General features: G+C 31.9%; 2 protein-coding genes across 2 annotated transcripts in view; one reads left to right on the top strand and one right to left on the bottom strand.

The window, feature by feature from the left end:
* LOC126978370 (uncharacterized) overlaps positions 1-27,467 on the bottom strand; it is a 275,304-nt gene that overhangs the window by 102,408 nt on the left and 145,429 nt on the right. The gene's annotated exons all lie outside the window — the stretch shown is intronic.
* Positions 1,667-27,467, top strand: part of LOC126978335 (myb-like protein Q) — a 149,161-nt gene continuing 123,360 nt past the window's right edge. Inside the window, exon 1 of the mRNA XM_050827075.1 lies at positions 1,667-2,241. Coding sequence (XP_050683032.1) covers positions 1,764-2,241 — 478 coding nt within the window. The 5' untranslated portion in view covers positions 1,667-1,763. The remainder of the gene's footprint in view (positions 2,242-27,467) is intronic.

Below are 27,467 nucleotides of genomic sequence, written 5' to 3'. Positions count from 1 at the left end.
TGTGGCCATACGTAATGTTTGGTGAATTATAATTTTTAATGTCTTTATAATTGTGTATAAAATAGACAACAGTTCAAATTCAAATAATTTTATCTAAAATTGGATTTAAAATCATTTATTGAACGCAAATGAACGGGGAAACCAAGCGGGCTTATATTTTACCTTAATTAAGTTTTAATATATTATGTAGTTAGTATAATAAAATTTATAACTAAATAATCTGAGGGCGTTTCTGCAATTCCCACTCTGTGGTTTCATTAAGAAAATCATTTATGTTATAGTTAGTATTGATTGGACAAGGTTTTAACCACACAGACGTTTTTATTAATACTTTTGAATTTGGTAACACATTGGTTTTGTAGATTTTCTGAGATGATGTTGTAAAAGTCGCAATGTAAAAGATATTTTAACTCGACTTAACTGATTAGTTGTCACAATAAGTTTATGTTTGTTCCTTATTTTAACATTATGAATGTCGCAATGTCTAGCAAATTCGTTAATGTGTATATGAACATTAAGAAGTTTATCAAGAATATATTGAGATGCAACAGTCAAAGTTTCTTTAAGTTTTTCTCTTAATTATTCTCTAGGATACATTTTACATCTTTTGGCATTCATTAATTCTGTACATCTTTCTTTAATCACTTATACTCTCGCAAGTTTTATTCAATTCAAATATAAGGTTTTCCACAAACGAACATAGCATTAATATTGATAAAATCTCTATATTGGTTCGATGGGCTGTAAACTATACATTTGTCTCATTTACATTAATTGCCTTTTTTGTTCACTGACTACGATTTCGTTTTTCTTTTGCACATTACCATGCCAATAAATAATATGTAGGTAATAGTCAGTATTAGAATTAAATAAAGCTAGTAAATATTTCTAAAAAATTAATGACAAACTTTTAACCCTGTGTTTCCTGGCTCTACAAAACTTGCACTCCTGGGTTCGAGTCCCGGTAGGTGTAAATTATTAATGCAAAGTATAGATTTTAATAGATTTATGAATTTATATACGAATGTTTATTGTATTAAATATATTTTCGTCATGCATCAATAGTTTTTAAGTTTGGGGCTGTAAAATTTGTTTGAAATTTTATTTAATTATTTAGTAAATTTTACACCTTGAGAATTACCAATTTACTAAGTGGGTATTCATTCTGATTTTAATTTTTTTTAAATGCTTAATTATTTTTAATGTAACTAATATAATATAATAAAAAAGGACTAAATTTTCAGTGTAAAAACCAAAAAATAAATAAAAATATCCTTATATTCCATTAGCACTTAACGATGTTACAATTTGAAAAGGCCCTAATATAAAGGGTGATCTAGACTAGAGTAGAAAGTACAGTTGCCGCTTAGCGTTTACAAAGGAACAGTTTGCATATTCTAGTGCAGGAGTTGGTGCGGTGAGTGTTGGTGGTGATAGAGCGTGGCGTCGATTAACGTTTTCTTTGGTGAAGATGATTGAGTCGGCTTTCTTCGACGTGACGGTGGCAGCGGTTCGATCGATATACGGGCGCGGCGCTGCAGTCGTGCCCCACCATCTCTCGTGCTCATTCTACCACTCGTCGAGTCTGCACTCGGCACTCGGCACAAGGCTTGCTCACTGTACTACACTGAACAACCAATAGTCAGACATTCAGGCACGAGTCACGACGCGGCACGGGCGTCGCATTCCGCGAGTACCGACTACCGAGTACTCCGGCGATCGCTCGCGCCGAACGCACACGTGTCCTGTCAACGGAAGTCACGATGCGGGGCGATCGCGCCGCTCGCGACACCCGCCATAACAAAGATCATGATAACTTAAAATCATCACTTAAAAAGGGCACTAAATCTAAAAAACACCGAGTTGTGTTTGATGAAAGTGCAAATGAGTTTTTCGAAGCCGATTATATTATTGTTGTTCGGGATGAGTGCGGGTATTCTGATGAGGGTGAAGGCGATGAGTGCTCGGGTTGCGGCGCCTGTGAGCGCTTCCCGGAGCAGGAGTCTAGGGCACTTAGTCCCCCCGAGGGATACAAAGATATGGGACTGTTTAATAGAGATGGTACTTTACGTGAGCAAGCGTGGTGGGAAGCTGGTGACGTGGTCTTGGTGGGGGAGAGATCCGGCACGGTGTTTACTCCTCAGCACCTGCAGCTCTTGCGACGACTGCAGCGTGAACGAATGCTTCGCTCAGCTGTATGTTCAGACTGTGACGCGCAACCACCCATCCATCAGCCTCTCGGTGAGTCATACGTTTTCGCCCTTGACAAGGACAAATATAAGCGTCATAACAATTAAGAGGAATTTGCTAACACAAGTTGCGACCTTAAGCACCTTAAATAAAATGTAGTATCGCATCTAACAGAGATGTAATACTATATTTTATTTAATGATACATGCCATACTACAATTCAGATAATTTTATAGCACGATGCTAATGCGAGTTTCTTTAGTAACGCTCTGCGAATCTTTAGGCACAATAGTTTTAAATCTTGCGAAAACGTTTGCGGAGCGATACAGTGACTGTACACAATTTTAAAATAGAGCGCTTGCTTCTCCCGAAATTGTTCAGAGTCATCTTATTTAACGTCTTTATTACAATAAATGTTGTCAGCAGAAACATGTTATACAAACACTCCGCGCTATTCGAAGGCCAAGAGGAATACAAAAGACTGAAACAATGATTGTAACCTTCATGTCTCATGGTTATTGTAAAATATTTCATTACTTTGTGTAATTAATAACTCTGCATCGTAACAGATCCAAGTGTGATTGACCTGTCATCACACATATATTTAAATCAACCTATAAATAATAATAATTTTTTTATTAAAACACTAGCTCTGCCCGCGACATCGTTTACGTAAATTACACCCTATATAGGTATGAATGCTTCTTTTTAATGTTAAACAATTGAACAAGATATTCATCATATTATGATGTCAACAGTCATATTCATTTATATTCTCCGAGCACCGATTTTGATCAAATACACCGTAAATGTCGCTCCAGGCATTTGTGAATGTTTCATGAAGGTCTATCCAGTAGTAGAGATAGCGTACAAAATAACATACAGAGGAATTTTTTTTTGTGTTCAGCTACATACCCTTTATCACATAAAAACGGTTTTTTGAAAAAATATTTAATATACAGGTCGTCTCTACAATTTTACTATGAGCTAAATCGGCGTCTGATTAAAAAAATATGCAATAGATTCAAAGAAAGATTATTTCGTCATTCAAAATCAATTTTGCCTGCAAACAATATTTATTATGAGTCCATATTGATAGTTAAATCATAATCATCAAAAAATTATCAAAATCATCAAAATTTAAAAAAAATCTGCATTTGTTTTCGTTGCGAGTTAATATTCACAACCAGATTGGTTGTGAATATTTAATAATAGTGCAGATAAACTCAAACAAATGTAAAATGAAACACCAATATTGATATTCACACCTGAATTGAATTATTTCAGTAAGCCAATACAATATTCAACATTTCAATACTGCGCCGCATACATTCTCAAGTAATAATGCAAGTCAATACCCGACGCGTCTAGGAATCCAAATCAAAACACCGAGATATTTCAACATATACCACAGTGATTTTGTAAATCAATAACACATACCACTGTGGCATCAAAATTACACAAAATTGCATTCTACTCATTCATTTGTTATTCAATAACATATAATTGCAAAAGTAATGTAATTTCATCTTCATATTTTTAAATTAATATTAAAAACGCTGAAGTAACAATAAGTACATTTAAATAATATTTAACTTAATTACAACTTATTTTAGAAAGTTCGCAAACATGAAAATAATAAGCAAGATTCGATATTTTCATTTTTGAATTTGCTTTTGCTTCCAGGTTCGATTATTTAAAAAAGCGTTGATACGTAGAGTTGTATAAAGAAAAAAAAATCTCATATCATCGTCATCATCTCAAATCATTTCAATATAATTTCAAAAAGCATGCTGTTTTGTGGCCGTCTAAAAAAAAATACCTTTTAGTTTTTTTCAATAATAATAAACATTATGTATAGGGTATATTTATAATTGAAGTCAATAGTTCTACGAAAAAATCTCTATCTAAATAGATCTAGTAAGACTATTAATTAAGTACGGTCAAGTCCAATTATTTACGAATCAAGTGTGATTGGCTTAATTATAACGCGGAATACCATTAGAGTCTTTTAAACGGGAGATTATGGCAACAGTACTTCTCATATCAATTCCAAGAAGCCCAACAACAAGGATACATGGTTTGAAGAAATACCTATAATTGGCAAGATATTGTATTTGCGGTCTTCTTCTTGAGTTATGCTTGACCGAATGAGATTTTCTGTATATATATTTATTTATAAACGTTGAAAAATCACACACTTAGTGTAAAAGTAAACAGTAAGTATTGAAAAGTTCACTCGTTTACTAAAAGTCTGCATTTATAATAACTGAATTTTGGATGCAAAATAATAATAGTATATATGTTTTACCCTTTCAAGAGATTCGGATATAATTTCTGCTTTTAAATTATCTACTATCTATCTCGAAATAGACAGCCAGGTATAAGATTGTGATTATCTTATTGCAATGACATAAGTAGGTAGATAATGTACAATTATGTAGAATTTGGAAAGGCCGAAAAAATAATAATGGGATAGTTTCTTGCCCCATTACATCCCATTTGTGTCATATGATGTCAATAAAAAATTCAGGAAAAGGAATGCCTGTAATGCTAATAAAATCGAAATTGAACTTTTAATTACGGATTCCTGAGGCGACTAACGTAAAAATACAGGCGATGATAACGAAAATGAATAGAAAAATTAAAACGTAAACTTTCTACGTAAACTTTCAGTTGTGTAAAATATTGTTTGAAACCGAGAATAAAAGAAACTTTTCTGATTAAGCCGAATGCTAAAACATTCACTTTTCATAGCAGCGTATTTTGTAAGGCATCGAAAAGTAGGTAAAATGCCTGTTATTGTTTAGGTCAAGGTAACCGAGCGACTTGAAATGAATTAAGGTTTTAATTTATATTTCCACTAATAATATCTTCTAGCATTTTTTGAAGCGTTATAAAAACATTGCGAGATATTGCGCCTGCTTCTTTAATAAGATTAATGAAATATCAACTATATATATATATGTATATATTATATATATGGTGGTTACAGTATGAAATTGCCGATTTGTACTGAAGCATTGAAATACGTTATTTTTTTAATTTAACATATTTATTTAATCAAAATACCCATTAATGTCTATACATTGCTACCTACAATTTAATAAATATCCGAGTGATCCCGTATTATATATCCCCGTATTTTATTTATATTTATATCTCAAAAATAAATAAAAAATACGATAATATACAAAAATAAGTCTTCTATTTCGTTGACTGCAATAATTTATAATCTTGATGATACTCATTTAAATGCTTTCACGGTACCGCATTTTGTCCCTGCATTTAAAGTCTGTGATATCTTCGAAAATATTCATTTAAATTACATGCTGTAAAAGGCTAAATTGAGCTATATTAAATGTGCAATATATATAAGATACTTGGATAAGGATTAATAATGTATTGCTTAAAATAGTTTCGTAAATAAGCCGTTATTTCTCGTAAAAAGTAAAGGATAATAACTAGTTATTGTGGGTTATCTGTAAAAGATAGATATATACCATCACAGACTTTGGTGTAGACCTTTTTAAGGTGTACAATACTGTAGTACATTATTTTGATCTATCTCGTAGGGTTCAGCCAGCGTGTGCAATGTAAGCGCAAAAAATTGTGTTTATTTACGACATCACATTAAAAACCTCTAAAATTATCAGTTTTTCTCTACTATCTTATGCATGTATAATACATTCTTACATATCTTGAAGCATTCTATCTATTAAAAAAGACGGATCAAAATCTGTTGCGTAGTTTTAAGGATTTCACGCATCAACTTAATATTTGGAGGAACAATAAGAAGCTGTTATGAAAGAAAGTAGATCACTAGTCGGAGACTTCATACAAAACGTTATAAATAGTCCGATGTTGTAGAATTAAAAAAAAAATAGTTTAAGAAGGAAAACAAAAGTTCTTTTATTCTTAAAAAAAATATACACTCTTTTTAAACTTGAAATGTTACTCTCAGTATTAGCGATATAGCCATAAAGTGCTAGAAATACTAAGGTGAAACAGTTTCTTTTTTTTGCGCATTTAAAATTTACGTTAACGGTTTTACTGTATGGTAACCACGCCATTCATTACACTTTTGCAATATATATGTCAGAATAATGTAAATTTATCTTTTTTTTAATAATATCAGTGTGACTTTACTGAACGTAAAGCACAGAAATAGAAACTATTTGGAATATCCCTAAGCAACAACTTGCAATTTTCGATTTTTTGTTTTGAGATATTTTCCTTGTAGCAATATTTGTGGCAAGACATTGAAACAATATCATGTGCGATTATGACGGACATCGATATAATATCTAGCAACCTTGTAAATATAATATTGGAACTGTAATGTTGAATAAGCTTTAGCAGAAACAATTACTCAATTTAATACAATGCTCAATATATAATTTGCCACGTTTGTTAAATATATGGATTGTGGTTTTGTAACAAGTAAAACTGTGAATTCAAACTAAAATTCACAAAGCATGATTCAGTAAATATAAAAATTTGAATAAATATTTAATTTGATTTTTTTTCAAATACTTTAATTTTACAAGTTTATACATATGACTATTATATCGTCATTGCTAATGAATCGCCATACCTGTCAGAGACTGTATCGTGGGATCAGATAAAACTTGTCTATGTCAAAAAATAAAAATTTATAATTCACATTTACTTTTTTGTAAGTATTGTTATTATTTATCCCTTTACATTTACTTCCATATTTTAATTGAAATGATTTGTAAAACGACGAAGCTGTAAATATTGTGAAGTGTAAAGAGAAGTAGAAAGTGTAAAGAGTTGCAAGGAGTTTCTTAATACTTCTTCTAATTAAAGCTTGACCTTTTCCGAAAGGAAATTTAAATTTTAATGAATTATAATTTAAACGAAGAAATGTAAAATAAAAAATAAATACATGTGTGTGTAATTAACTCCTATCATTAAAACTCTTCCAACTGCCAATAACTGAATGCAAATTATCAGTCAAATTTATTTTATCTGAAGGACTACTCGGGTCGACTTAGTAAGACTTTTGTGGGGCGTTGAATATGCTTTTACAACAAGATCCCAGAAAATGTTCAAAGCAAATGTATTACGAAATTCACAAGAATTGTTTAAAAACGTGTGGTGAAGATAATATAAACGACTTTCTTATTTATACGACAGATTGGGAATGGAGCGACCACCCTCAGGCTATTATATAATAAATTTTATTGTACGATATTACATTTTAATCATATATTTATTAAAAAATGAAGCCCGCTGAGTATATTGAGCATATTTTATAGAATTGGTGGTAGTTTTTGACTTACAATAAGTGATAGTATATCCTATTATATTACATCCGTATGTTATGTTTTTTTTTAAATATATATATATATATATAAATCTATATAATATATATAAATTACGTGACACGTTGTTTGTCCGCGATGGACTCCTAAACTAATGAACGGATTTAAATGGGGATTACTTCATGGAGTGCAGTTTAGTCCAAATTGAGAGATAGGATAGTTTTTATTTCGATTGTGGACCCATAATTATTTTTATTTTCAAAATTTGTTTTGTATGCACATATTTTCTATGAGAGAATTTTATATAAATGACGCACGGTTTGACAGTTCCGCTGTGAAACAATTTCATTATAACAACAGGGAGCATTATTACGAAATAATTCTTGATGTTTTTAAATATTATTGGCAAATTCCTACAAAACTGTATTTTTTTTTATTATCTACAGAACAACGTCTGTCGGGTCAGCTAGTGTTTTATAGTATTATATAGACTTAAGATTTAAAATTACTAGTGTCAGTGACTTCTGTTATAAGGTGACCGTCACACAGAAGAACGTTCTTCACTTTGTTTATATGAAATACTTACAGTTTCAATGGCCTTTTACTTGACATAGCCCAAGGTTGTAGATGTAATTTTATAGCCAATTCTGTATTAAAAAGCAATCTCAAATTAGTTAGCAAAACTTGACATTTGGATGTCTATTCAGGATTTAATATTGCGTTTTTTTTAATCTTAAGATTTTATGACGATACGTCACTCGAACGGTTAGCTCAGTTGGCAGAGCACTGGCGCGGAACGCCAGAGGTCGTGGGCTCGAGTCCCGCATCGTTCATAAAATTTTGTGTTCAAATTTAATTTGTGTATTAATCCTAGAAGTGAGGGTTATCACTTTAAAAACAAAACAAAATCTTTTTGATCTCTTTCTTAATTCATCTATTGGTATTATACATTGGTATTTTTAGATTTATAATTGATATGAATAAATAATAATAATTTTTAATATTATTATAAACCTATTTAAATAGAGATTGAAACCTTTGGAACCGTCTAGATTGTACCACAACGGCGCCTATTTCTGCCGTGAAACATTAATGTGTAACATTACTGTATTTTGGTCTGAAAGGCGCCGTAGCTAGTGAGACTTAACATCTTAGGTGATGAGCGCAATTGTAGTGCCGCTCAGAATTTTTGTTTTTTTTTAATAATTCTAAGCGGCACTGCATTGTAATGAGCAGCGCGTATCAATTACCATCAGCTGAATGTCCTGCTCGTCTCGTCCCTTAATGTCATAAAAAACATGAAATGATAAATTTCACATTTATATTTCATCAAAAAAAAATTCTTGCAGATGCAATGTGTTCTGAAAAGTAGCTTGCACATCTCTAAACTATCAATATAAACACAAGCGGTAGAATGTCGTCGAAGGGATTTTATTTCAATATTTAAAGTTGGCACCTAATATGTATCACGAAGATTTGCAAAGATATAAAAATTCATAAATAAATAAATTATATTATTAACACCTTAAAATAGATTTATAACGGAAAACAAGTTGTTAAATAAGAAATGCCAAGTTCAATTCAATTAATTGATACAAAACGGGTAACGTGTTCGAGGTTGCTGAATCTTTAACCTTGATACATATTTAGTACTAATAGTTATGACGTAGGGCTGCTAATGCTTTATGTATGTAAAAAATACTTATTAAAATTTTTTAATAATGTAAAGAAATGTATCTTATGCTCATACAATCTTAATCTATACATCTATACATATAAATAAAATTGGAGTGTCTGTTTGTAATATTGAAATAACCGTTTTTTACTACATGTGTATGAATATATATACACCAAAATATATTTTTTTTACAATATTTGTCTGTCTGTTTGTTCCGGCTAATCTCTGAAATGGCTGGACTTATTTTGACGGGACTTTTATTGGCAGGTAGCTGATGTAATGCGGAGTAACAAAGGCTACGTTTATTTTAGAAAAATTCTTCTTCTTCGTGAAAGTACTGGGCAAATGAGACTTAACATCCTTATGTCTCAAGGTGCCGAGCGCAATTGTAGTGCCGCTCAAAATTATTGGGTTTCTTAAGAATCCTGAGCAGTACTGCATTGTAATGGGCACAGCGTATTACCATCAGCTGAACCTCCTTCTCGTCTCGTCCCTTATTGTCATACAAATGTTCTTAAATGAATACTCCAGTTAGAACTCTTTTAAATACATCCGATCCAATCTGAAGCTTGATGTTGATCGTTGATATACATGCCATGCCTTAAATCGATCCCTAAAGTTAGAGAGTGTCTCGATGAAATCGCTTCCTATCCCGATAAGCGGTTAAAAAGTAAAGAAATATCCTCTTCACTGATGGAAAAGTTTTCACAATGAAGAGCAGTACAACAAGTAAAGTGAACATTAAAGCAAACAAACTGAACGCTCATAGTTCCGAAGAAGCAGAAGCAGAAGTTCACAAGTGTTCGGAAAAGTGCAACAGTTTGGGTGTCGCGTAACAAAGAGTCACACGGCTTCATTTTAGTGAAAAAGGAGTGAAGAATTTAGTCCAAGGTTATAAAGAAACTGTTTTAGGTAGTGTTGTGAAGCCTCAGAACAATATGCTTTTTAAAATTTATGTTGGACTTTCCAAAACGAAGAATCACATGGACAGAAGACACGAATTACTCACGCCACAAATTAGGATATCATTCCCACAATGTGGATGTGTGGCGTTCCTCCAAAGTGCGGTTTTCAAGAAACATCCTTCCACGTACAAAAAAGCTGTGGAATGAGCTTCCTTGTGCGATGTTTCCGGGACGATTCGACGTGTGTGCCTTCAAAAAAAGCGTACACCTTCCGTAAAAGCCGGCAACTCTCCCGTGATTTTTATGTTGTTGCAAGAGAATGTGGGAACGCTCGTTTGTCCTCCTTCTCCATAAAAAAAGCTTGGCTGGAAGTAACAAAACATTCCAGACTTTATAAGACCTAAAAACTAGTCCTCGTCAGCGCCGATTTCAAAATATTAGAGTCTATTTTAGAAGACATGGCTTTTACTAAATATTCCATCAAAACGGTCGGTAAACTCATGATGAGACACATGAATTAATAAAGGGTTTTATTAAAGCCAAAGGTACTTATTTCAAAAATTATATTTATTTTTTGTTTAAGATTCCTAAAAAAATACGTATAAGATTTATTAAGATTACAATAAATAACATTAATAATAAAAATAAATTAGCAGTTGTAGGGACTGCCGATAGAAGTGAAAACTTAGAACTGCTCAAAACCAATTAAAATGTTTATTTAAATTTATTTTTTAAAACTTATATTCAATAATATATTAATCAAACAAAAATACTATTTCAACAATTAAAAAATACTATTACATTGAACTTTTCACTCAATCCATTCAATTTCACTTATAAAATATACTCAGCATGAATGTTACACAATACGTCAGCTGTATAGCTACAGATATACTGCTATAAGAATTTCGATGACATGAACTCACGAGATTTCACCCATCCAAAATGTGTCCGACTATATATATTTTTATTTTTTAATTATTTATTTATCGCGTGCACCAGTCATGAGCATGTCGGTGACCATAAGATGTTCTCCTATTAAAAGTGCCCAAAATGGCTAAAGAAGTTATGCACTTCAATAATGCATTTTTTTGCATAACTTGTGGCCGAGGTATACATATTATGACGGGATTTCTCCGGCAGATAGCTCAAAGGATTAACCTCGGTTTCTCTGCCAGATTTCTCCTTAAACGTACACTAACTACGTAAACTTAAACGTAACTTATACACATGCACAGTTCAATTTAGTTCAAATATTTTTTATTCAAAACCCCATATGAGAATAAACCCCATATAGAGTATACTGTAAGTCTATAATATTGCTTTTTCCCCAATGTAACCAAATTTAACCACTCTTAACGGAATTAACTCACACTTAAAATATTTTCCTGATTTCACACACAGCCCTACAGTCAACTATAACAAATAATTGTCTATTAACGCGTGCATTCTACAAACCGCTGGATAAAATATGGTGCTAATAATTCCAACAACAACATTACAAGTTTTTAAGGTCATTTTAATATGTTTAATTATAAGCTTATAACTAAAAAGTGGCTTAGTTAACATTATCGCTCATCTAAACGCTGAAAACAATACATAAAAAAAATGTCACTCAATTCTAACTAGCTTCTTTTCGTTGCCTTTATTACCACAGAACAGTCCTTAAAACAATTTGCTTTGCTAAAAATAGTAAATTTAAATCAAGGTTTTAAGATTATAGGTATCCAAAACACTCACCAAATATTTCAATTCCAATAACGATAGGACCAACGCATACTAATAGTAATCATTCGAGAGCTTTGTCATATTACACACAGATTATTCATATACTTTGACGCCAACTTTTGTTTTATAAATATTAATTGTTATTCAGCAAAATATTAATAATAAAAATCTATTTAAGATATAATCAATAATATTGATTATGATGAGGTGTCTTTTCCTGTTCTGTGGTATTTGGGTAATACGACAAAGGTACGAATGAAATGGAGGTATGAATATATTGTTATATACTTTCTCAACGGCCAGTTACAATATTTTTATTCCTCTGAATTCTTCTGGATCATGTGATTGGATGATGTATCATTTTTTCAACCTTTAACTGACAATGACAGCTGCCATGACTTTGTAAGTAAGTATATTATACTAAATGCAGTGTCGTTTTTGTTAAAGTTTTTAATGCACTCAATCTCAATATTCTAATTTTCAAGACTAACATCTTACATGTGTGTTAAATTCATTATATTCATTTATATAATACTAGATGACCCGACAGACGTTGTTCTGTGGATAATAAAAAAACATACTGTTTTATAGGAATTTGCCAATAATAATTTCAAAACATCAAGAATTATTTCGTAAAAAATGCTCCCTGTTGTTATAATCAAATTGTTTCAGAACGGAACTGTCAAACCGGGCGTCAATAAATTCTCTCACAGAAAATATGTCCATACAAAACAAATATTGGAAATAAAACTAATTATGGGTCCTAAATCGAAATAAAAACTATCCGATCTCTCAAGTTCGACTAATCTGCACTCCATGAAGAAATTTCCCATTTAAATCGTTCATTAGTTTAGGAGTTCATCGCGAACAAACAACGTGTCACGTAATTTATATATATTAAGATTATAAATGTTCCGCGCAGCTTACTAACATTATTACATTGCATAAAATTTCTGTAAAAACAAATATTAAGTTTGTTATCGGTAAACATAAAGAAATATTGAAGACCGTACCAATTTTGCAATTTCATATAACTACCTAAGTAACGAAAATTAAAAATCTCTTAATGATAATGAATTCCATATCATATCAATAAAATTCAAACGTATTTTAGACTAATTGAATGTTTGTACATATAACTTAAATCTATTTATAAAAATGTCTTTCCGTTGTTTTTGTTCCGGCCAATCTCTGAAGCGTCTTATCTGATTTTGACGGGACTCGCGAAGCTAATTGAATAGCAGCGATAGAATCAGAACTATCTATATATAGATTTCGCTTTGTCCACCCTAAATGCCTACGCCTCTAGGAATTAACCGCATCTGCCCATTCATGAGTGAGGTATACCAGAAGATTAATAGCTGAGCGACACTGTATTGCTCCACGATGGTAAGATAGTCAATAAAAGTAATTCTGCGCGAGTAAAAACTCCAGCAGATATTATTTAAAATTAAAAATATCCGTCTGAAATCCCTATTCCATACGACGAATACAAGTTAATTGCTTTCACAGTTTCTATGCACGGGGTTGTGTTGCACAAGATTTGATTAGGTCCGTCCGGAACGCGATATTATAGAGCCATTCGGAATTTAAACTCGATGCGTGCTTGTAATATTATGCTATGTAATATTTTAAAGCTGAAGAGTTTTTAATGAATAACTTCTGTGCACACATTGTGTCCATTGGAACGCAATATTATCTGATAGATATCAAATCAAAATCTTGTTAATTCATCAAGTATCAACTTTAAACGAACTGGATTGACGAAGCACTAAAATGCTACTAAATATTTTAAGCAAGTGATGAAACGACAATTTTAATTATACAAAAGAAAAATAGCGTGCGTACAAAGTGCACATGTCAGAAGTGAAACCTGCATTGTGCATGAACCTATAAACTACATATGATGTCCTGGTACATGTTGCTAGGATGACACATGATTTCAACCGCTATGAAAGACATTACTATCACCGCTACCATATTTATGTTCTCCTGGTATTTATGTAGTAATACGTCGTGCGCATGATGTCACAATATATTAAGGTATACTCGCGTCATACATAAGACAATCTCTTCTTCGACTATGATCGCCTGGTACCAAAACACTGTAAAATGCTTCCTATATATTTTACCACGTTAAATATTTTTTTTTATTTATGTTTCTCGCTTTTTCGTTTCATCGACTTTCAAATCACAAGGATGCTAAAGAAGTTCTCCCTTCAAAAACATCTTACAATACAAAACTTAGTTTTATTTTTTGCTAATACACCTTTTGTGTTCCTATGGACAAGTATGGCAGGTTGTGTTAGCCTAAAATTGGATCTTTCGTAAGATAGTGATAATTTAAATTTTTTCTGCTCAATTTTTGTATTTATGATGTAAATCTGTTGGTGAACTATTACATAAATAAATAAATTAAATATTTTCACTGTGGCACTCTACAACACAGGTAGCATTAAACGTTTGACGCAATCTTGTTGGAAGTCGCATTATAAAGGTTCACTTCAAAAACTCTGTATTCAATTACAGTTGTAGATACTCTGGGCACTCAAATTACCGTGGTATTTTTTTTTCTGAACAAGCGTTACATAGCGATAAGAGATCATTTTCATTCAATACCCACAAAATAAAGTACTAAGCATCCCTAAGGAAGTTTAGATATAAAAAAGTATTATTGTGACAGTTTCCGCCTATTTTAATTATGTCGTGTCAATCTATGTTAAAAAAGCTAAGGACTTAGCAGGCGGGTGCATATATTGTCACGAGAGTTGGTCAGGGATTGGAAAGTAATACACAGCTTAAAGGAACGAGCCTTTGTTTGCGTTTGCTTCCACGAGTTTGCACTTCGCCAGTCTGCCGCTGTTCCTCTTCGGATAGCGGTGCTTTGACCAGATAACACCATACCGAACTTTCAACTTTTCACTACTTCTTCTTTTCTCCCTTATTGTTCTAGAAATTTTAGTAAACACTTTTCTGCTGAGGTACGAGTGTTGTTGACGAATGCCTTGAAGTCTGACAACTCTCGTCATGTACGTCGAAGCGTTGCTATGCGACAAAACTTTCGTGTGGCCGCCTGGCGTCATGTGAAACAGTAAAGGTACAATCCTGATATCTACACTACCAATATGGTTTAAACCTTTACTATCAGGTACCTACACTTCTTATTTTCTTAACCACATTGATATTATAATTCTGAAAGTATTGAGACGTCTAAAACCTAAATGGATGACAATTGCCTGCTAACAATTGCCCGAATTATACATATCCAGTATTACTTGACCTGTGAAATATGAACAGTTCCAAAAAAATTGATTAGTATTGTATACATTTTGTATCAATATAGGTACTTTAATTTGAAAATTATTAAATTTAATACTTAATAACGCTTATTTAGAATAGTTGGCTGTTAAATGATCTTATTTCGTATGAAACACTGCGGGCTGAAAAGCAATCAACAATTATTAAATATTGAAATTTCCAATAGCAGGTTCTAAAATGCCGAGGTAATATTGAATTTATAAGCTCGCCAACACACGATTTCACAATCAAACACCAAAAATATTACAATATTAAATGTTTGATTAACAAGGGATGAATTTTGTTGACTTATAAATATAATTATTTTATTATTTAAATACGCAAAATAGTGTTATGTTTTATTATATTGAGCACTACTTTAAATCATAATATAGAGAGGCTTCTAAGCACTAGTATTATGAAGTTTGAAGGTATCGTAGGCACTTAAATCACAAGGCGACGAGTGCTTAGAATTTTGGGGGGGGGGGGGGCAAGTGAATGCCTTAATCGTGACGTCAGTACATATTATAAAGAAAATCATAATAGCACAGTAGACATAATAATAGCCAGCTTTTTAGTCTAGTCAACAAGTGCCTTTTGGATCAACTTTTTTCAGCAGTCTCCGAAAATTATGATTGAGGTGTCATTCGATTCGGAATGGCATCTAGATGGTTTAAAAAAAAAAGTAAGTTCCGCTTCCAAAAATTACAAATTATTAACAATTAACTAAAAAAAGGGGGTTTAGTTTTTTGAAAATATCTCATAAACTAATAAAGATTTTACAAATTTGAAAAACTACTCAGAAAAAGAGGGGGAAATTTCTACAGACTTGCTTACAGACAGAAATGCTTACAGACTGTGGTGTTGTTCTGTTTAAATCGAATTTTCAAAAAATATAACGGCTATACAACCTTCAAAAAATCCGCCAATATATACTTTCTGCAATATAAAAAATAATCTGCTTTACAATTCAAGGTTAGGCATTCAATTTAAATATTATATTGTGGTGTAAACGAAAAGTCTAAATGTGTATACATGTATACAAAGCGTATAAAAATAGCTTAGCTATAAAAGTTTGTTGAATGTGCGTATAAAATATCTTGTGGGAGTGCTGGGAAAACCATTAAAAGCCTCCCTTGTCGTCTGTCTCGCTTTTTCACACTTGCCTTGGATAGGGTTCGGTTTTTCCGTTCTCCATCTACCCGAACTCTACCCGCAATGTAATATAACAGTAAGTACTATTGATGTATCCCACATCTCGTTTTAAAAAGCGTATTTTAATTAATTTTTCACACGGTCACATGTTGTATTATCACTCTTGACAACACAAAGTTTTCAATGCACCTAATTATATATATTCTAAGTATACATACATACAAATACTTTACATTATTCGAACATTATGCATTTTATTACAGCTTTATATGAGAACAAGTGATTTTTTGCCTGTCTGTTCGTCCCTTTTAATATCCAAAACAGGAGAAGCAATTTGAATAGGGCTGCCTCAAGATCATATATATATTCGGAGTTACTCGCCTATTTTTTGAGTTTAGTTTCCACTCTAAAAGATCAGAACCATAAATGAAATCAAATAATATATATAGGGCCTAGACCTAGCTTAAGTAAGGAATATTTATATATTTTAGTAATTGTTTGTGCATGTATTTAACTGACAACGTCAAGCAAGAAGGGAAAAATTGTCGCCCAGGTACTTAAAACGGCCGGTGGCATTTCAATAGCAATATAAAATTTTATATCTTTAAAAACTTTTCAGAAAACTAGCAGTTTATATTTTCTGCTAAAAGGCAAACGTTTAAAATATATTGCAGCATATAAGCTCGAGTCAGACGCGAGGTAATCCCTTTTACACCGGTAAAGGTAGAAAGTAGCATAAAATCGCAGATGCTACGTTAGCGCCAATTTTATTCAATGTCGAATAAAATAAAGTGTTTTCTTGCAAAGATTTAGTAAAATATAAAATATTTATACAAATAAATTTGTAACCAAAATGTATGAACGATGCGGGATTCGAGCACGGGACCTCTCGGGTTTCATCCTCGATCGTACTCGAATGGTTAGCTCATTTGGAAAAAGCACTCGGACGGAACGTGAGAGGTCGCGGGTCGATTCCCTGATCATTAATTTTTGGTTACAAATTTAATTTGCATAATTAATCCCAGAAGTGAATATATAAATTTAAAAATAACAAATTGTTTAGAGAATAGATCTACCAGATGTAACTTTTAATCTAAAATATTAGGTAATAAAATGATACTTAAAACTCGTGCATAAGTATAATTTAGTACTTTTTTTGTAACGAGATAATTTATTTAAGTGTGTTTTAGCATTGTATATTTTTAATAATAAATAAAAGCCAAAACCTATCAGCTGAACATAATGAGAACAAGAGAAACTTTCGTGAGACATTATAAACCCAAACTAGAACTAGCTAGGGTGTTAATAGAAGCATTCATTCATAAATAATTAAGGAATTTGAAAATTATTTTATGCAGTACACGTACATACATTATGTTAATTTGAATTTTATCACTTGAAATACTTCAACAGCAAAGCAGAGATTCGCAATAATGACGTAATTATGTTTTGTAGATGAACATTAATTACATGATATAAAACATGGTCAAAGAAGAAGCGAGCCGTTTAACTCATCAAATTAAATACTGTATAACTTTTTTCCTTAATGACAGAGGAATGTTTTTCTATTTACGATTAATAAAATTTTTCACAGATACTATTACAAATTAAATAGATGCTTCTCCTATAGCTATGAAAAATTTGAAGTCGATTGCTTATAGAAATTGTTTTGCTCTATTTCCACAACCAAGCGAAGTCACACAATACTCATAGGCTTCTTAGTAATAAAAATTGTCAATTATTTAATGCCCAAGACATGTTGGCCTCTTTGTCATGGATAAAAATGCAATACAGTGGCTTACTTCTACGTTGATCATGTTTATATTGTGATTAATGTTTAGAATGTTCAAATAATGAGGTTGTATACATACAGACAAATCACATCGTAAAATAACGAAGCCGACATGTGGTACGGTCCACTAATTAGACCATAACAAGCGTCAAGTCTCACGTCTGATGAAATCCTTCAAATATGATGAATAAAGTTTGAAATATTTGATTTTAAATTTTTTTACACCTTTATTATTCATGAAACAAAAATAAAAAACGAACCCAATAATTGTTGTAAATGATAAACCAGAACGAGTGCTAGTTATTTTCGGCCGATGTTGAATTTTTTCGCACTAAAAGCAAAGGCATCAATGTTTTCAAAAATATTTCATGTAAATTTTATCCCGCTATTGATAAAACTCCACTCAACGTCGGGCGATGTGTCGAAATTATACTCACGTAAAATTTTAATTGATTGGCAGCAACGTGTCCATCTGAAATGCAAAATTGAATAACATGGGAATGAATAATAAAATAAACCACGATACGTCCTCTAATTGGACTTCAGACATCACTTTTTCACTTCATATTATTTAAGTCCTGAACACATGAAGTTCTATTATAATCTAGTTTAATTTGATAATGATTTAGTAAAAGGCATAAAGAGGCATAAAAGGCATTTATTTACTCAAAATTGATTCCTTTAGAATTCTTTTTGATGTCATTTCTAATAACTACTAGTAGTTAGTATCTAGATACTACTACCGCTTCGGACACAAATGGCGCTCTGAGAGAGAAGAAGCGGTGCAAGAAACTCTCCCAGCATTCTTTTTTTGCGCTCTTTTCAATAAAAATATACAATATTGTACAGTCATTTCTATCGCTATAAAATATTCACAATCTTTAGATATTTGATAGATTATAGATAGATAGATTTTATTTATTTAGATTATCATCAGTGGAGTAATAGGATTTACGACAGAGCCATTTTTTTATAAAACATTTAAATGTATTTATAGATAATGGCTGAACAGTGGCTGGGACTTTATTACAGAAGTGTATACATTTACCCTTAACGCTATTATGTATCTTATGAAGCCTACTAGAATTAGTTACAAGCAATCCCTTATTTCTAGTGTTATAATAATGAAAATCACTATTAAGAGCAAAAAGGTGACGATTTTTGTGAGTAGTATGTAGTATACTCTATTACCAATCAGTACGTTCGTCACCACTGTCATTAGGTTAATAATACTAAAGGATAATCCTTCTCAGAAACATTGAAATATTTCTGTATGTTCGTTGGAGTCTCCAGATTAAGATGCCTTGTTTACAATTCTTATAAATTCTCTGATTTGGCAATAGGGTACAGAAGGCGGTTCAATGACATCCGTGAGTAAAATTAACAAGGTCTTTAACAAACGTCCAAAATATATATACCAAAGAGTTTGTAAATACCAAACGACTGGATGTAGTTACTAAAAACTGTTATAAAATTATCACTTTCAATATTAAGCATAGCATTAAGTAAAGCGAAATAATGAATTTCAATAAAATTTAAAAGTACGAACGCTTTCTTCTGTTATTTTGGATAAAAGTATAATTCAAAGTTGTTTGTATTACCTGTCTTTACAAAACGGAAATTCCCCCGAGGTAGCTCTTTCAATTATTTTCTTGTCCCAATTTGTAAAATTTTCCCAACGTAAGACTTTTGTAAACGTAGGGCGTGGTAATACTTTTCAATTTAGTATAATATTATAAAACTCTAGTATATTGACAGAGAAAAGAGTAGCTGAACAAACATTAAAAAAAAACCGTAGCCATTACGCACGGTAGTATTGTCAATATAATATGACTGGACTAGGAAACACGACTATGACAGTTTTTTAAGAGAACGATGGGTACAGTCCACTCTTTTTGTTTTGATGTCCGACTTGAGGGTGTATAAAGTAGAAGTTCGATGAGCCTCAGTATAGAATAGAAGAACTAGCCCTGCAGTAATTCACTAAAAATTGGTTAAACCTGAAATTTTTTAAATAAAATAAATTAATAATAAGGTAATGAATACTTATATAATGTTCGAGTTGTTTTGGTATAATACAATTTGCGACCAATTCGTGTCTCTTTCATGTTTACATCTTAAATAATAAAATTTAACAATAATTTTATTTGACTGATGATTTACTGTTCATGATCATCCAAAGGTGAGATAATAACGTCATCAGGAATAAAACCTATAAGATATTTTGTGCATTTACATATTTTTTTATGTACTATAATTAAGACACAGTACAGAATACAGTAAGGATAGGTAAATTAGGTACACACAGGACACGTTAGGTATTTTTATTTACCGTACGAAATCGTGTAAAATGTTGACTGTCGTTGAAACCGGCTTTTGATCTCATCAGACCGAAAAACGTCTCCAAATTATCTTGGCTAACTTTACAAAACGGCAAAATTATTAAGTTTTCCGTTATAATCAAATCATTAAACATATTAATAGCACTTTGAAGACTAATAATAAATCCAGTAAAACCAGTTCTGCGACCAGACTGTACGATTAAATTACCATCTAACATCTTTAAATTTGATAAATATTCTTAACATTCTTTAGAAAATGTGTACCATTTTTGTATATTATCATTGGCTATTTAAATTATCAAAAGTCTCACCAATCATGATATTTATATCTACAGAAGAAGCTTCACGAAATTTATCAAATTTTACAATAAATTTGGAATATAGAAGTGCATTTGCTATCGATCTACTAATCTATTTAGTTAGTCTAACTTTCAAATGTTGTTTGCTGTAACAAACATGTGCTTGCATAATATGTTTAGTAAAGTATTTTCTAATATCTTAAATATCTATTATCATTATAATATTCATATTCAAATTTAATTTTACTGCCATTCTTATCCACTAATATTTTATAAGTAACCAGAGTACTTCGTATAAGTATAATCATGTGACCTGGATCATTAAAAAAAATAAAGCTGTATTTTAAAAGTAACATATGGCTTTAATGATATTGGTTTATGGTGACTATATTTATCCCACCTTTCCTTCGTTTGCTTTAAATTTGTTATCGGGCATTTTCGGGAAATCTTATAATTTAGGGATATCAATGTTTATACCTATATGACCCTACCGGATATGTGCGTTATTTAAAGTGTGTTTTATGCAAGTTTTTACCGCGATATCACTTCTTAAAGTTGAATTAATTTTTGTTATCCTTTTGAAGTTATAATTCTTCTAACTAATTAACTTCTGACTAATTCGATACCCTGACGTAAGCTGGTCAATAGACCATTTGTATCATACTTCAGCTACCAAGCCTATTGTAACTCATATTTCTACTGCATCACAACTAATATAAAGTATACAAACGTGAAATAAAAGAAGGAATAAGAAAAATTAAGGATTTTTGTGCTTTTACGCCAATTAAGTATAACTTGCGTGCGTACAAAAGCACACACACACTTATTTTATTTGACTTGTGTTTTGATAATACATAGACGTTTTATTAAGAGTTATAGATAAGAAGACATTGGTTGCGGTTTCATGTACACAGGTCATCTACAACATTATTAATTAACAAACACCAAAACAATGGCGTAAATTGTCATACTAACCGACTAGCAAAAACATGTTGCCTTTCATCTTATTTTCACTTAAAGATCAAAGCATTGAACACAAGTATCTTCATTCATTTAATTAACAGTGTGTTTAATATTTCTTCAAAACAAAACAAGTCTTATAACTATATCCTTAGAATAATAACGCTTAGAACGTGAGTAGGCCCAAGCGAAATGAAGCAGTTTCAATGTCGTCACATACGTTTCCCGCCGGTGTCAGTCTCATTCTGTCAACTTCCGGGAAAATGAGTGCGCGAAATTTAATTGAAAAATTACTAACTGCGCAGTGAAAGGGTGTCACCAAGCGTCTTATAATAAAGATTATGATAAGAAAATCACATTTAACCATCTAAATACTATTTCGCCAATTTCAATTTAAGCTAATACATTCGTCAAAACTATGTAACTTTAAAAAATATGTTGCCAGCTATGAAAGTACTATATACCCCAAGTTCCTCCGCTGTGATTTTTTTGTGTTTATTGGTAGATATTGAAAGGAGGCTATAATGTACAACGTTATGTATGATGTTATAAGTATTCAAATATAATCTTAATTCAATTAGGTTTAAACTAAGCGCTTAGAATAGTCACAATAAATATTTTTTTTAAATTACTGAATTTACCGTAGGTTTGGAAAAACTTGAGCTCGTGAGAACATTAACCGCCACTCTTTTTAAACGACCTCAAAAAAGGAGGAGGGTCTCAATACGTTGGTATGTTTTTGAAGTGAAACCTCTTTATCGACGTATGAGAGAAATGTTATAACAAATCGTCACGATTTCCGGTTACGCGCCATTTTATTTTTTTAAATCCAAGATGGCCGCCGCGCAAAATTATGATTTCAACAATATGGATGTCGTATCCGAGGTTTTCCAGGGTGCACAGAACGAACTTGGGATCATTTTTGAAATCCCAGGCCTTTAATAAAATAAGATAGGTCTTTAATAAAATACTAATTTATATATACATTCAATGGCATAAGGATAATTACAGAAGTATGAATAATATGGCTAGATTATTGTCGGCACTTTTATCAACTTTTTAAATTTTAAAAGTAGTTATAGTGGCATTACTAGTAGCTAGACGTATGGTATCGCTGACTAATTTGTTGATATTGATAGGTTCTATAAAACTGTAGATTTTTTTGTTTTATCATCAATAGTTTCCGCAGCGCATGCGATGACAAAATTTTTATCACTAATTTGTTCACACATTGGTTTATATTATTAAATTTTTATTAGGGATTCCATTTTTTTTTAAATGTAATATAAACTCTGTCGCTATGTGAAGATGTAGAAATCAGTTCAGTAGGTTTTGTCTTTTATTACAAACATATATAATTATATATTTTATTATAAACATACTTTATAATATTAGTTTAGATAGGAAATGTCGGGTGAAAACTATTACTTTAGTAAAATACCCGTTTATTTGTTTTGATGAATTAATTTACATGGTTTTAATTGAACTAAGTGTATGCACATGCTTATCTATTTTTGCAGTAAAATTAGACTGTATTAGTTTTAATAACATAGGTCATCTTGTACTCCTCAAAGACCTTTGTTCTGTCGAACACATACCTACAGATACATAAAAATAGTTTAAAAAAATGATGTTCTGATATAATATGTACCCAGCATAAATAGAACAGCACTAAAATACTATTTTAACTTACAATAAAACACAAAGTTTAAGTTGTAATATAAATTGCTTTTCGTAAGCCTTCTGAAGTAGGAAACGAATGTCGACATCTGATAATTGCTTTGGTAAACTCATTTCCCTCTCATCACTGTATGTTTCTTAACTAGACTGGTCTATATATACACTACATATCTGTTTATTTGAAAATGCATGTCTAGAAAGTACTGATAGTGTTCTTTATTTAAATTTTGGATATTTGCAATTATTAAATACAAGCGGGTGTCCGCGACTTTGTCTGCGTAGGTTTATTTTGTAAATCGATTTAAGCTACTGTTATATAGGCTCTACTGTATCTCTGTAAGACCGTTTAATTTGAGAGACTGAGGTAGTAGAGTTGCAGATACCAACTGCATCGAGAGCATTGAGGAGGCTTTAATGCTATTCTGGATATGGGAAGCTACAGAAGGCATTCGTTGGCCGAGTCAATGACATCATCTAACTAATAGTTATCCGGATAACACGCCCAAAAATTATCAAATTTAGACTAATGACAAACATATTGGTTGGTCCTCGATTGTCACCACCACAAAATAGTGCTATCTCGAATCAAATTAAATCAAATCAAAATCACTTTATTCATGTAGCTCACGGATGACACATATGAATATTAATAAAAAATTCTTATTAAATCTACTGCTACTTCGTGAAGTAGCAAGAAGCTCATGCCACTCTTTTAAATCAAAATTTACATTTTCATCGTTTTACAAATCATTTTAATTACATATTATATGTAAGGTGATGCAACAAACATACTCAAATGTCAAACAGTCAATTCTTTACACGAATAAGTCAAAAAGTAAATGTAAATTAATACAAAGCAAAGTTATTGAGTACAGAAGCTGCATCATCCGCACACGTTAATAAATAAAGGTATTTTAGCATTTTATAAGCGATTATATATATAATAAAATATAATAACCCCCTGCGCCTAAAGCACCCGTTCACGAGCATGACGCATGAAACGCCAACGCCTCCGTCAACCATATTTTAAGGAAGGGGACGACCCGTCCCATGTCACACCACAAGCAGTGTCATTCAAGCACTCTCTATAGTATCTATTTAGTTGTTTTACTGTTGAATATATTTAATCATTTTTTTAGATTTTTATATGACATTTTATTGTGACTAATATTATGATTATGAAAAAATATCCAAAAAGCTCCAAAATTCTTCTTCGTCTCCAAAATCGAACGATTCTACGCCAGTTATCTCTGGCTGTTGCTTCTCCGGCACATGTGTTGAGGGGAGTATTGGTTATGGCTTTGATCTGGTCTGTCCAGCGCATAACATCGTCTTGACCTACTGCCGTTACGTTAATCCCTATACCTTTGAAATCCCTATCGAAGTAAATTCCTAGTTAATTTTTATGTGTTAACAAAAAAAAATATTTTCTATATACAAATACCTGATTAGTTTGTGAAATTTGAGTAGCTTCCTGAATTAGTCATGAATAATTCCAACATCAAAATTGGAAATTTTTACTCGAGACAAATAAACATTCTTAGCAAAAGATATCAATGCGTAAATGACAAGTTAAAAACATGGTTTGAATATATCTAAAACTAATTCGTTAAAAAATATCACGATATAAAATCAGAATATTTATTACGCTGAATAAACCTTCCTATTTGTTCGTGTTATAAAATTGGGAGCTGCCGAATGCTTTTAGCTTAAACTAACACCAAATGCGTCGACCCATACCGAAAATATCGCATTGCATAAAATTGCCAATATCTTTCGAGTTATGAGATTTGTTTTGCATGATGATTGGTTTTTTTTTATCAATATTTTACTTCTCTATAATCTTCACTTATTAATGTTTAAGTTTCATCAAATTAGTATTACTTTAGCCATTTGTAACAAAGAGACGGTACTTATTTAAAAATCAGAAGTCTTTTTTTTATGACAATAAGGGACAAGACCAGCAGGACGTTCAGCTGATAGTAATTTATACGCCCTGCCCATTACAATGCAATGCTGATTAGAATTCTTGAAAACTCCAAAAACTCTGGGCGGCACTACAACTGCGTTCGTCACCTTAAGACATAAGTTGTCAAGTCTGATTTGCCCAGTAATTTCACTAGCTACCGCGCCCTTCAGACCGAAACATAGTAATATTTATACGATGTGGGCGTTTAATACCACAGCAAGAAAAAGACACTCTTAAAAACACACGTTATTATTATTAGCAACAAAATTTACAATCGTAAAAATAGGAACACTTCACAATTAACACAGCAATTACGATTACGTAGAACGTGATGTTCCTGGCATGCGCGTGCAACTCAACCACCTCGCTCGATAGTTCTTCTCTGACTGCGTGCTCAACTCTCGCCCGGCCCCCGTTCTCGCCCGCACTCGCTCCACATGCCGATTACCGACCCGAGCTAAGACTAACACCGAATCTTCTTCGTGCTCAACGTTATTGACTAAGACATAATACTCGTATAATATAGCATTAAATTGAAATAAAATTATGAAGAATAGTTAATCAGACTTCACAGGTTACTTACACTAGGAACCACAAGTAGTGCCTGTAAGTAGTCCCTCGATCATAATTACACCCCCTTCAACAAAAACTCAACCAAATAAGAAGAAAGAATATCAAATATTATATAAATATAGATATTGTTGTCAACTTAAATCAGTTACTAACGACACCTACGTGGTTAACTTACTGCAATGCAGATATTTTGCATAAAGTCTGCTTGGAAAATAAATTGAATTAGAACGGCGCGCGAACGATATCTATATTAGCATCATATTATGTATGTATGTTCTTTGTCAGACATGGGCATTGACAGAGCAACTAGCCAACAAAATTAAAATTTGTCAGAATGGATTAGAAAGAAGCACATTAGGAGTAAAAAGAAAGGATCGTGTGAAATTAAAAGCAATTAAAAAGAAGACAAATTTTAAGAATGCATACAAAACATTCAAACAATTAAAATGGAAATGGACAGGTCATATGATAAGAGAAAAGACAGAGAAATGGGCAAGACTAATAACTGAATGGCAACCACTAGATAGCAAAAGAAATAGAGGTAGACAGCCTATGAGATGGGAAGACGACATCAAGAAAATAGCGGGGCAACTATGGACTCGTATAGCAAAAGATAGGACAGAATGGAAATCTTTGGAGGAGGCCTATGTCGGAAGACAAGCTGTACCACAGTAAAAACCGTTTGCCGATAGCATTTAGAGGCACTTTTTTACTATTTTAGTACCTAGTATGTAAAATTTGTACAGTAATAAAGGCTTTTTTATTTTTATTTTATTTTATTATTTATTTTATTTATGTTTGTATCTTCATTATCTATATCATAGGTTCTCAACATGGGCGATAATGCCCCCTTGTGGGCGTTTGAGACTTTCGGGGGGGCTGTAGAAGACCCAGAGAAAATTAGGGGGCTTTGAGATGGCGCAGATGGGGCGTGGGTAGATTAAAAAATATAGTATAAAAAGGCAAAATAATACACGAAAATACTCTAGAAAAAAACATATTCTCAAAGTGGGTGGTGAGCAAAATAAGGTTGAGAAACTATGATCCATATGTAGCACATTGTAGACTTACTCTCACATATCAAGTTTATGGCACACATTTCTTTGGTATCCCCATAGAAATCTATATGAAGACTAAAGATGTCCCCTTAAAGGTCATCTATTCACCAACGGCGAGTACATTGTGATTTAGTATTAATCGGAAAGGCAGACGTCAACTAATGCGTAAACATGTGGTACATCAGTATACAGGGTGTAATTTTCAGTATACAGGTTGTAATTGTTAAGTGTGACCAATTATTGGCATTTATTCCGTAACTGTTATAGATATCAAAGAACTATTAGCTTATTATATTAACTTATAAAGATTAAAACTTTAAATTAATATTAACTTATAAAGATTAAAACCTAATCAGTAAAATGACTAAAAAATTAACTAATAATAATTATAATCACAATTTTTTATTCACAATTACTTGTTGAACGTCAAAAACTCCTACAAATTTTAAATAGACTGCCTCAGACCTTAGAAGAACGGGCGCAAGAAACTCAGCGGGCTTTTTTTTATAAAAATATGGATGACAATGTAATATTGTATAATAAATATCTA

Source organism: Leptidea sinapis, chromosome Z (genome assembly GCF_905404315.1).
Source record: "Leptidea sinapis chromosome Z, ilLepSina1.1, whole genome shotgun sequence".
In the NCBI taxonomy this organism is placed as follows: Eukaryota; Metazoa; Arthropoda; class Insecta; order Lepidoptera; family Pieridae; genus Leptidea; species Leptidea sinapis.
This window is presented reverse-complemented; position numbering and strand designations above follow the sequence as displayed.